Below are 13,492 nucleotides of genomic sequence, written 5' to 3' on the forward strand. Positions count from 1 at the left end.
GTTTTATTTTATCGTATTTTTTTCTTTTTCTTTTATTTTCTTTTATTTTTTTAATAATTAATTTTTATTATTTTTATTAGGAGGGGTATCCTTATTCTAGTATGAATCATGCATGATTCAAGAAGGCTTTTTCTGTTGTTTTGATAAGGTTAACCAACAGAATGCTTAAGAGATTAATATTCAAGTTATTAACTTGCTCTTTATGCAAGCAGCTGTGTCATGCTGAACTTAGCAAAATTGTTATATGATGATATCTGTTCCTGTCCTGTCCTTACAGAAAAGAGTACTCATTCCTTTCCTCAGTTTATCGGGACATATGTGTGATGCAGACTCAGACTCATTTTATTGTCATGATAACCAAAAGTGGTCTTTTGATACAATCTAGAAACAAGACACAGAATGGGGAGGACAAAAACAAGTTTTAGCATCAGAGGTGGAGATAGGGAGTCAGAGAGAGAGAACCATTGAGCGATTATGTATGTGACTGATTTTCCAGTGGAAAGGAAAGAAAATTTGTGAGTGCCATGTCAGTTTTTTTGCCCTCAGGTGCCACACGGCGGGAGGCGGACCTGGCCCGCCAGGCAGGCTTTCACATGGTGGTGGTTGGGGTGGGCCAGTACCTGGATGAGCAGGAATGGCGCATCATCGCCAGTGATCCCGATAATGACTACATCTTCAACATCACAAACTTCAACTTCCTGGACTCCCTCCGTGATGCTCTGCCACGCCGCATTTGTCTCATGCCACCCATTATCATCGGTGGAGGTCTTGTTTCGGTCCATCCATCCATTGATTCATCTGCCCGTCCATCTGAGCATTCACACACACACACACACACACACACACACACACACACACATATATATATATATATATATGTGTGTGTGTGTGTGTTTATATTTCTGTCTAATATCACTTCAAGTGGAAAGACGTTAAACTGAAGACGAATACACACACACACACACACACATATATATATGTGTGTGTGTGTGTGTGTTTATATTTCTGTCTACTCGTCCATCCATTTATTGATTGGTCCATCTAAATATCGATAATGTTTGTCTATCTATATGTTTATATATCTGTTTCTATAGAGTTTATCTTTTGTGCACATGATTCCTGAGTAGTTGGAACACCTTTGTCTTGGCCATAAATGTTTCTTTTATCGAACTGATTCAGCATGGTCCATAGAATACCACAAAAGTTTTCCACTTCTGCATCTGTGGACTGCAAATTGCACATCCATCATGTTGCCATGGTTTCTGTAACTGCTCATTTTCCAGGACTGGATTCATGACCCAGCGCCTGACCCCAATTCTGGAGTGCCAGGGATCACACTTAGTCTGGACCTTCCGGGTGCGAATCTCCCTTTGGCATAACTCTCGGGTTCAGTGAAATTCTAAGCCACTACAAGCTGGATGAAACATGCAAGAAAATGTCTGTCAATTAAGTGGCAGACAAGTACTAATGAAACAAAATAATATGCTTCCTGAATTGAAAAAAGAAAAGAAAAGAAGATGCATGCATGCACACTCAATCATCACAAGACAACACAGAGCATGTATATCTATGTACAATTAAAGCAGTGAACTATGGGGTGCAGAATGCCAAGTGGAGGAGAACGCCGACCTTCTCTTCCTGTCTGCCCCGAATGGCATCAACGACGCTCTGGACGTGATCAAGGAGCTGACAGGGAGCTTCAGATCACGTGAGCGTCTGCATGTTGGCTACCTCATGCAGGCATGTCAGGGCGAGATCGTAGATCGGGGCTTCGAAGGCCCTGACCGCTACTGTGACAGGTCAGTGCAGCTCACGTCTGACTTGTAATCTCTTGTTCATTGATCACAATACATTGATAAGAGCCAACTCATGCGAATTTTCATCATCAGTTCAATAAGGAATCAGTTTAATACATGCTTTGTTTCAAAACAATAAAAGTATGTATTTTTCTTTGTTTTCCATATTCTCAACAGTACTGCTCAAAGAAAAAGCTTAATTTTCATATAGGCATATGTTTAAACTCCTTGTCTGACAGTGTTTTGATTACATTGTTGGCAGATGAAGTAAGCGTTGTCAGATGATATGTCAATTTTCACTGACCATGATTAAATAGTAGGCTACCCATTTCCTAGTCAGTGATGAAACAACAATAAAAACAAATTAATGTCCCAGATTAAAAAGCAAGCATTTCGTAGTATAAAATAACTAAAATGTTATCACTAAGCAAGCAGTGACACCTGAACACACACACACACACACACACACACACAGCGTCAGAGAGGACATTTTACACATTCTTGCAGGTTCGGAGATGCACTTTCCCAGGATGGCGAGACCTACGTCAACTTGGTGTCTGAACTGAGAAGAAAAGCAACAAGCATGCGAGAGGATCGAGTTGCTAATCAGGTGGCTGTTCTCTTCATCGATGACCAGTCCATGAGAGAAAATAGGTAGGCAATTACCCAGATAAACGTTTTCAGTGATCATAACCATTATCGTTATTGTGATGGCATTGATATATGTCTTGTCAGGAGTATGATACATCATCTTTACCATTGTCAACAGCAATTTTATGGAACTTTCCAGTCCAGAGTATGAATCACTGGAATGCAAACAGGCGCGCAGTCACACACACATGCGCACTAGCGCGCGTACACACCCACACACTTACACACACACCACTCCCCTCCACCCCACACACCCCAGCATCACTACCACCACCACCACCATCAACAAGAAAGCAAACTACTAAAATAGCAGTCCACTACATCGTCTCCCATTGTAAGTTAAACCAAGGGATGGCGGTCACGTAGCCACGCTGACCATCTGCTGGGATTGTATTATACACACCATAGTCTTTTAACTTCTTGTCACTTGTAACAAAATCCATCCTTCCATTATCAGTCGTTCTCTTCCTGCTTATCGAGATACCCCACAAAATGTCTTCATTCCTCCATCATGCTGCCCCTTCCTATGTCACCAGTCTCATTTTCCTGTCTTTCCTTTCCCCAACATCCATAGCGGATATTATAACTGTCTTTTCAGCCCTCCTCTCATTCCTTCGTCAACTATCACAGTGACACCCTTCTTAAACCATTACTCTTTCACCATCAACAGATTTCCTCTCTTCACACAATCCTTTTCTTACAACTGACTTACATTCTCCTCCCTCCTCTCCCTTCATATCTCTTTCATTTGTCTTGCCAATCATACCTCATAACTTCTTTTCCAAATCCTGATGTACTCTGTCTCTCCTGCATATCTATTTTAATCCATCATTACACCCTGTTCCTCTCTGTGTGATAAATTTGTACCACTCTCCACCCCATGGCCCCACATCTCTCCCTCTCTCCTTTCTACACTATGATTATAATTGGCTGGGACAGGTTTGGAATTCTGCAAGAGGCGAGAAACGCCGAGCAGTTTGATGGCATCACCAACATTGTTGTGGACCTCGGAGTGCGCAATTACAGCAACTTTGTGGATGGCATGACATCAGGTCGGGAGAACGTCATCATCTACCAGGACCAAGGTTTCCAACAAAACGTACAAAGCATCCTTGACCGAATCTGTGAATGTGAGTGTCTGCGATCGCATTTCTTGAAGTGTGCATGCGGAGGTGGGAAGGAAGTGGGGAGGGGTAGTGCATGTAACAGTCTGTAGTCTGCAGTTATATGCATTCTGATTCGTCAGTATTTTGTGTTACAAGTGAGTAACTGTAAATGTAGTTTAATATCGGGCACTGTAATACAGTTGCTGTAAATTCTCAGTATCCTCACAGTAAAAAATGACTATACGGTTGTCATGGCCTAACCATAGTGTTTGGTCGGTGCTGAGGTCAGGCATCTGGTCCCCCTTTCATTTAAAAAAAAATTTTTTTTTTATAAAGCAGACGTGGTGAAGCTGAAACAGGCCTATGGATCAGTCTGCATGCTTTTACACCGCCTTGAAACTGAAACTGAAATTACATTTCTTTTCCCATGGTACTCTTGATTTATATATGTGATAGTGGTAAGGGGCTGTGACTTATGGAATGAATTTAATTTGGATAAAAAGAATTGAAACATTAAAAGGAATAATTGCTCGCAGCGCCAAGTTGTGATAGAGTTAGTGGAAAGGGGCTTTAATTTATTGTTTGGATTAAAGAATTGAAACATTAAAAGAAAAGAATTTGGATCTATATTGTTGTGGATCTATATCCTGTCATAAGGATATTTTGAAGGATCAAAATCCTGTCGGCGACGCCACTTTTGTAAGCCATGTTATGAACCGAGTAGTGTATTATTATACAGGGGACAGTATAAAAGAATTACTGATGATCTGTATTAAAGGATAGAAAAGGTCCACATGCAGGCCAGGAGCATATAGCAGGCCAGTCACAAAAGGGCTTTCTATTGTTTTATTACAATATTAAGTGAAGAAGAAGAGATAAGAGAAGATGACAAGATAAAGAGAAAACAGTGCAGGCAATATGGCGATGAAGCTAGCCGTTGTGCGAACACACACCACATACCAAGAGAGAGAGAGAACGAGCAGGCTCTAGCCAGTGACTGGCCAGGTGAAAAAGTGACCAGTGATAACCCACTCCTTCTATTTATGCAAATTAAGCAAACTGCAGTGACGCTAGCGTGGCCCATGAAGCGAATCAGCTCAAATCCCCCAAATTTGATTAGCATTGTGTTTGTTAAAAGGTTTTCAATGGTAGATTTCCAAATGATTCCTGAACCGATTTACATCAGATAGGTTGCAAAAGAAACAGCTCAACACCTACTTTCTAATGAGTATAAAATGAAGTGTTGATTATTTAAGATAAATTTATCATCTTAATTTACGTTACCTGAACTGGTCAGTTTTAGCGAGCTCATCACGGAAAATTACAAACAGCGTTAAATCAATTTAACATAGGCAAACACAATTGGAATAGATTTAAAGATGGAATTGTGACGATTCTGCCAGTATATAATACTTGTAGTTTACTGATCCGATGTAAGAGATATTTAATTAAATATGGGTTGTCAGAAGCACATATTTCAGCTCACCCAATGGCATACAGCGACACAAGTTGTGGACTGGTTGTGTGGCGAGAAGGACAAATGAGCTTAGCGTCAGTTGAAATCTTTACACTGATGAACGATTAAACTAAAATCAAATATGCCTCTAACTGATGAAAGTGTGTGTGTGTAAGCACAACAAGTATGATACTGCAGCGAATGATACAGAGACTTGATTAATAAATCTTTAGGAGCAGTTGTCTTAAAGGGGATTTGCGTTCAAACCGGGAATGGCGTCACACATTCTGCGTGAGCTGTTGGAGACCAGCAGTTAGTTGCAAAAAAGGCGTCTGCTATTTAGCTTGTTTTTTTTTTTTTTAAGCCAGCTGAGCGCTTGGCTACATCTGCTTCACAAAATTTTGTAGTCTTTTATACAGTTCTTCCAAAGTTCTGCTCCTATATTGTGAACCACACTGAGATTCTCATTACACCATCGTTGTACCGTGGAGATTCTAGTTTCTTTTTGTACTGTAGGCAATATACTGTGCATTTCAGAACCCACTCACCCTCACTTATTCTCTCTTAACCCACCAAAACTTTTTTGACAACAATGAGATCCACAAGTTCGAATCTGTGTAAACATTATCTGAGATAATTCTTTTCACTCAACAGGGTATCAATTATTAACCATTTTGTGATGACTACCAACAAGCTATACAGTACAGTGTTGACAAAACAAATAAATTTCATAGCTTCTAAGCACCAGGGTTGCATTGCATGAGTGATATTTGCAGCGCTAAGATTCCTTTGTGTTAGGCAATACACAGTGCATTTCAGAACCCATCCACCCTCACTTATTCTCTCTTAACTCTATGGAGACGTAGTTAAATAGTGCATGTAGTTTTACTGTGATGGGCAAATATGGGCATATTTGAAAAATTCAACACACTTTCACACAGAGACAAAGACATACAAATTATATATCACTAGAAAGTTTACCATCTCTTCTTTTAACATTTTAAAACAGTTTTCTCATTTAGCGCTGCTAAATAATTTTTTTAAATATTTTAAATTATGTCACTAAGTACTGAAAAACAAAAAAAATTGAAAAATAGGTATACAGTACTCACCAGGCATGTCATATCCATCAGCTAATCCACAAGGCAGCATAAAATGATTTTCTCACACAGTAAGGTTCGCTGATTCTTATGAATCAGTTTGAAGTCAAATGTTGCACAACAAACTGTCAACAACAACAAAAAAAGAAGAAGATCATAACACTGGAAAGAGAGAAAAAGAAAGAACATACAAATCCATCACTTGAAAAAAAACCAAAAAGAACCCTATTTACACATTTCTGCTGCAGCTAGATTATTATTTGTTGTAGTCCTTAACTGTGTGCAACACCTCAAAGCATGGAACAGCACAGAGGGGCACTTTACACTGTTCGCACATGATTGTGGTGGCTTTTTTTGCGTTTTTCACTTCTTGATGTGACGCTCCTTGTGCTTTGTGTTTGGTGTAACACACCTTGCACCCTCTCTGTGCTTTCCTGGTCTGCTGCTCCTTGGTGGGTGAAATGGTTAGCAGGCCAGTGACTGCCTGGCCTCAGTCTCTCCATGTCTGCTCCTGTGTCTGGCACCTCCTCATGCGTGTAAAGTGTTTTGAATTTCTGTAACAGACAATGCTGTCATAAGAAAAAAGAAGAAAAAAAGAAGAAAAACTTTTGCATGTATTGCAAACAAGGGAAAAAAAGAAAAAAAGAAAAACAAATGCAAAATAAACATCAGTAATATTACACAGCATATACACATGCATAATAATTCAGGAGTGACAGTATAAATAACACACACGCACAGACACGCCCATGCATAATACACTGACACACCCATTGTACAGACACACACCCACACAATTTAATAAGTGCACACACAGAAAATGATAATTTTACATTAATATATACAAATTATTCATTAAAAATTGTAAAAATCAGGATTATTTACACAAGAAATAAATTAGCAAAGTATCAAATTGTAAACACACTCACCCCATCAGGACGTGTCTGGAAAGTCAGTGAGAGTCCTGGGGTCCTAGTGAAAGGTGCAGCCAGTGGGAAGTTTGTCAGGTCTTTTACCCACTCATACAAGTAGTCTTGTTATTCATCGTCAATATCTACAGTCATCAAGTCATCTTGTCTTGCAGTATGGCCGTCACTAGTGTCACTGTCGATTTCTGTCTCAGCGTTGTAGGGGTCAGTCAGCAAAGTTTCGTCGTCACTTTCAAAATCATCATCTGGTACTAACTGAATGTCATCATCATCAGAAAAATCATCAGAGAATTCGTCACCAGTGTCAAGGAGGTCACATTCAATGTCTGATCCTTCTTCTGTCACAATTTCAACAGCCTCACACAGGGAGTACATTCGTCTCGGCCGCCATATTTGGTTATGAAAAAATCAACCTTTCACCCAGTCCAGAAAAGTCTAGAAAAAAGCCTTTCATGCGGTTAACGGTCTTCTTCTTCTTCTTCTTCTTCTGCATTTGTGGGCTGCAACTCCCCTGTTCACTCGTATGTACACGAGTGGGCTTTTACATGTATGACCGTTTTTACTCCGCAATGTAGGCAGCCATACTCCGTTTTCGGGAGTGCGGTTAACAGTCAAGGGGAAATAATTCAGTTTTTCCTAGACAGGTTTCACAAGTTCAAATCTGTTTAAACATTATCTGAGATAATTCTTTTCACTCAACAGGGAATTAATGATTAACCATTTTGTGATGACTACCAACAAGCTATTCAGTACAGTGTTGACAAAACAAATAAATTTCATAGCTTCTAAGCACCAGGGTTGCATTGCATGAGTGATGTTTGCAGCGCTAAGATTCCTTTGCATTAAGAATGTCCATAAGTCTATGGAATTCTTGTAGAGCTGGGAATGTTTCAACACTAAGTAAACTTTGCACTGCTAAGCATGTCAATGAAACCCAACCCTGGTCTCAGTGGCTAGATTGTTGTAATTCATTTCTTGCTAGATGTCCAGTTTATGTGAACTGATAAGACCGCAAAGGTACAAAACCATGCTACATGTGACAATGTCAAATGCATGTGGAAAATCAGATGACGGGTGTTGCAGTAATGGGCACTCGCTGAGGTATGTAGAAAATCAGACAACAGTGTTGCACTTCCAGTTAGAGGCACTCACCGAGGCATGTAGAAAATCAGACAGTGGTGTTGCAGCTGTCGGCTCTCATTAATAAGGCAAATCTGTGGCAGTGGGTGGCAAGGCCTGTTGAAGCATCATTTCCTGTGTTGGGTTGGTGGGTAAGGATGCACCAATTACCTAACATAGCACAAAATGAAAATTGAGATGAGGAGTACAGTAGTATTGTGCAAGGAACAAAATATGTGTTGTAATGATCTTCAGTGCGATACCACAAAGCAAATGACATCTCATGTTAAATAAATAAATCATAGAAGACCAAAGAGTAGAAGAAAAAAAAACTGCAAATAAATGCTATATACGTATGTATATTTCTCTATGGGTTGTCTTAGTTATTCTTTGGAATGGATACCACTTTCTGACATGTGCAACAGTTGAATAGTTAAGAGTGATGGGCTTTGAATCCAAATGGTCCTGGGTTCCAGCCCAATACCAGTGCTTGGTGGATTAAGGGTGGAAATATTTCTTCCCATCTCCCATGTTTACATATGTGAAGACCCAATTGTGCCTAAAATCTATTTGTCTGTGCGCACACACATGCAGAATATACACGTTAGAATTTGGCTAAAATCCCAGTAATCCGTGTCAGTATTAGGTTAGTTATAGAAACGCAGTCATACCCAGCAAAACCCCTGTAGACAAAGAATGTCTGCCTTAATGGCAGGGTACAGGAGACGTAGAAGTGTTGATGATGCCATGCAGTTTGTATTGAATAAGGTTTATGAACATCTTGACACACTGTGATTTTTTTTATTTCACGTGTGCTATTTGATACTATTCAACCATATCTATGAATTGTAGATTACCTTACTTTACATGCCTCAGTTTTCAAAAATGATTGTTGACTGTTCTGCTCACAAATACTGGTGCACCTCAAGGGACTGTGCTCTTACTAGTTGAGGTCACTTTGTACACTGATGAATGCAGAAGTTCACAGTATCATGTCCTTCAGTTAATGAGTTTGCTGACAATTTAGTACTGACAGGACTAATAACTGACGTCAATACTGCTGGTTACACGAGAGAAATTGACAGGTTTGTGAAATTAAATCGGAAAAAACAACAACAAAAAACCAAGAGATATAACAATAAATTATCATTAACTTGAGGAAAGAGCCATCATATGTACCTGATGCCTTTTTTCTTAACACAACAAATATATTAGTGTGATCATTGCAGTGAAAATTTCATTGCACTTGTTTTAAAAAAAATAAAAAATAAAAATCAACAGTCATATGGGAAAAATGAACTATCTTTTTTTTTTTTTAATCAGTCACTTTTTGTTTAGCATAGCTTGCAAGCACATGCTACCTCAACTCTGTCATTCCTCGTTGAATTCAGTCACTACACACTGGACAAAGATAAATGTTGACTCATGCATTCTGAACCTCAATTGACAAAACGTGCCCTTAGGTGTCTGGAATTGGTGTATTCCGTAGGCCCATGAATTAATTGTATGATGTTGTCATGTTTACATGTGCAGATATGTTTGAGAGTGTGTGTGTGTGTGTGTCTATGTGATCAGTGCAATCCATAGACTTATGCTTTAGTTTTGTGCAGTAATTTTATATTCTTTTATGTCAAACCCTAAATCTCAAGTTATTTAATAGTGAGGTGCAATATTAGTATTATTACTGTCCAGTCTTATCTGATTAGCTTTATGGTATTATCTGTGCTTCTATGCATCTCCTCCTCAGTGTTCAGCACAATTCCTTTTCACCATTCTGAATGATTAGTTTAGATTATCTTAAATTTTATGCTAACATTTAGATGCTACCCTTGGAATGGTTTGATGATGATTGCATGGTGTGCTGTAAGTCTGTTGTTGCTATTCGTTAAGGTGTTATTTGTCTTGTATTTTGAATTTTTATTGGTTATGTCCTCTAAGTGCACAACCTATTTCCATTATGAATCAATTAAGATTTTTTTTTCATTAATAATTGATTGATCAGATAAAGTTCAAGAAGTTTCATATCTAAGCAGTGCGTATTTTGCTCATATTTGTATTTATCTTTTTTTTCCCATTCTAAAGTTGAGTGAGTCAGATTTTCTGTTCACAAACAAAATGATATATTAAATGTTTCACATATTTTTGTATACCCTCTATTTCCGAACAAACCCAGTTCAGTGTTTAGAGTTAATCCACAGCAGTTTTCACATTTGATTTTAAAACATTCTGAAGATCACCCCATGATTATTGAGAAAACTTTTCAACAAATAGTTATCAATCCAGTCTTATTCTTTGTTGCAAAACATACATTAGTCATTATTCAAAATGCACATTTTCATAGAAATACTATTTCTAACTTAGATATTAACACATAGTCTGATATGAAACCACTATTTATTTCTTTGAAACCATTTTCTATTTCTTAACTTTTGCTAAATTGTTTCATGGGGGTACCACATCACTACGGAATCTAACCTCTCTCCCCATTTGGAAAAAAAAATCCAAAAAACCTGGAATTAAATGTCATGGGTTTTTCAACATCTTTCCCATAGCACTGTTTCCACGTTTGCTATGATTTGCAATGCTTTTGTTTTTTCATTGCATGTATTGTTTTTTTATGTGCTAAATGTGCTTCTTTCTTAGATTATTTTTTTTTTATTACCTGCATGCATTCCATATACTTAATAAAATGAGGTTCAGTAATGATATTCATGAATTACATCTCAAACAGTTGTTTGTTTCTACATTGTTAACAATAAAAAAAAAATTAAAAAAATGGCTCAGCTAACACTGAATTGTCTAGTCTCACTTGTTTTGTTGAATGTGAAATGGTATTCCTGTAAAAAAATCTTTTTTGTTGATTTGTCAAAACAATGCAAGCCTAGATCATTATTAATACATTTACACAAACAACACGACTCACCATGCAAATGTAAATCAGTCCCTTTCTTTCCCAATTCTTTCCATCGGACTCCTAGTCTCATCACATTTATTCTGTATTTTTGTCTCTGATATTGTTGCAGATGTGAGCTTCAGTTTTGAAGAAGAAATAATCCCATCCTAAAAGCCCTTCACCATCTGTCTGCTGATGGCCCCTTTGCCAGGTTTGTATTCTGAATATCTGTCCGATTTTTTCATGTCTACACACCTAATTGCTCATGACCATTCCTGCGCGTATGTAGGTTTGATCCAAGTATTAACCAAGTAAGAAGCTGACAGAGAACCTGACCCACCAAATCAATATAGCCGTGTATAGTTTCATTATTCAACATGACATTATGCTCAGAATATTTTCTGTGAACATAGGAAGCACATCAGTCTTTGGGATTTTATTGGTATTGTTGTTCTTGATTTTTCCTTGGTCAGACAGATATATATTTTATACACTGATTGAAAATGATCTATAACTGGAAGAAAGATCGTGATAAGGGATCATAAGATGAAAAAAAATGAAATGTGTTGCAGTAAGCTCTGCAAATTCCCGATCGCTTTGGCTGACCGAAGAATCACATCCTTTACAAGATAGTACCATAGATTGGGCAGCTCATGCCTCCAAGCAGAACACAGTGTATCTAGAGGAATAATCCACCAAAAAACAATCAGGGAAGAGCACCTAGAAGGCATACTGCACAGGCCCTTCGGCAAATGGGACATGACTTGGCACTTGCTAAGTCATGCCCCAGCTGTGTGTCAAATAATATGAGTGAAGGAAAACTGAACGAAAACCTTGAGGTGGGTCTTTGGTTAACCCCCCCCCCAAAAAAAAACACCAACAACAACAAACAAACAAAACAAAAACACCCCAACAACAAACAAACAAAAAATAAACAAACAAAACCCCTGTGCTGTCAGGGCAGGCTTTTGAGTCAGAAGCTAAGGGTGAGCTAATCCCGACAGAAAACCTAGAGAGATGAAGGCAGAGGTACCTGGCCAGTGTGCGCCCTCTGACAAACTCAGGCATTATACATTTATGTCAGTATGGCTACAAATTCATCCAACATGAATCCAAATTCATCCAACATGAATGGCCCTAATTGATCAAGGTCCCTAATGTGGAGCAGTGGAGGGACGAAGACAGAAAGTTATTGGCTGAAACAAAGGAAAAATTCCACCAAACATGCCTTCATGGTCATGCACTGGATCGCTGAAAGTGTCCTGAGCAAAAAGACAGAACCAGAGCATATCCTGCATGAGGAAGATGTCAAGATTTGCTGCTTCCAAGAGACGCATCTACAGAGCAACAAAACCTTCAAGGTGAAAGGATACCAGAATTTAAAGTGTGACCACATCAACCAAAGCAAAGGGGGAGTTACAACACTTGTTTGGATAACATCAATGCCTGTCTGGTTGCTTGGTTGCTTCACACATGGAGGACTGAATATCAGGTTCTGAAAATTCAGTTGGCCATAGCAGCAGATTTGCAACTTGTCAAGTTCTACTACCCCAATAACAAGCCCCTGTCTCTTGACTCCATGAGCATAAAATACTCCAGCTTCCTTGTGGTGGGTGATTTGAACAGCCAATGTCAGAGCTGGGGTTACAACCACAGGGATCACAGAGGCCCTAGGCAGAATCCACAGCTGCAACATGGTGTTCTACAGAGCAGGTGTCAGAATTGCCCGAGGGAATCAGGGCTGCACTGTGTGCTAACAACCTGGTGATGTGGTGCAAGGAGGAACGGGACCACAGCCACCTATCACCTGAGTTGGCAGTAAATAAGCTCAACAGGTGGGCTGAGGATTGGCAGGTTGCTGTTAACAAGGACAAGTCCTGTACCACCCTCCCGAACTTGTCACCAAAATAGAAAGCAGCACTGTCACCATGTGCGAAACCCCACTGAAAGAGGATGGTGAAGCAACCTACCTTGGAGTCATCTTTGAGAGACGGCTGACCTGGAAACTACACAACGCCAAGGCAGAGGCAAAAGGCAGGCGCAAGTTGGCAGTTCTGTGCAGACTAACAGGTACCATCTGGGGAGTCAAATGAGAGGATACTGAAAACAGTATACCAGAGAACAGTCAAACCCCATCTCGAATTTGGCACTACAGCATGGGCACTAACTGCAAATATAAATCAGCAAACGCTTGACAAAGTCCAAATCCAGGCACTGTGCATCGTCACTGGTGTGACGAGGTCAGCGCCGATCAAGGAAATGGAAAAGTACAAGTGCTTGCCAGACCACCTGAAGAAACATAAACTGAATGGCCACACCCAGAACAGACTGAAAAGGAGTAGCTTTGTACATGAAACCAAATGGCTGTCCTGACAATACCAACTGCCACAGTACATTATCCTCATGCGCCATTCAGAAATGCCAGAACCTTGGGCGGCCAAC

The 13,492-nt window shown here is 39.4% G+C and overlaps 1 protein-coding gene across 2 annotated transcripts in view; it reads left to right on the forward strand.

Moving 5' to 3' along the window:
• Positions 1-13,492, forward strand: part of LOC143282028 (uncharacterized) — a 69,404-nt gene that overhangs the window by 53,718 nt on the left and 2,194 nt on the right. For both annotated transcript variants that reach the window (XM_076587454.1, XM_076587455.1), the window contains exons 6-10: positions 547-765; positions 1,604-1,799; positions 2,304-2,450; positions 3,387-3,577; positions 11,181-11,261. In XM_076587454.1, coding sequence (XP_076443569.1) covers positions 547-765; positions 1,604-1,799; positions 2,304-2,450; positions 3,387-3,577; positions 11,181-11,221 — 794 coding nt within the window. In that variant the 3' untranslated portion in view covers positions 11,222-11,261. The remainder of the gene's footprint in view (positions 1-546; positions 766-1,603; positions 1,800-2,303; positions 2,451-3,386; positions 3,578-11,180; positions 11,262-13,492) is intronic.

The sequence above is a fragment of the Babylonia areolata genome, chromosome 5 (genome assembly GCF_041734735.1).
Source record: "Babylonia areolata isolate BAREFJ2019XMU chromosome 5, ASM4173473v1, whole genome shotgun sequence".
Lineage (NCBI taxonomy): Eukaryota > Metazoa > Mollusca > Gastropoda > Neogastropoda > Buccinidae > Babylonia > Babylonia areolata.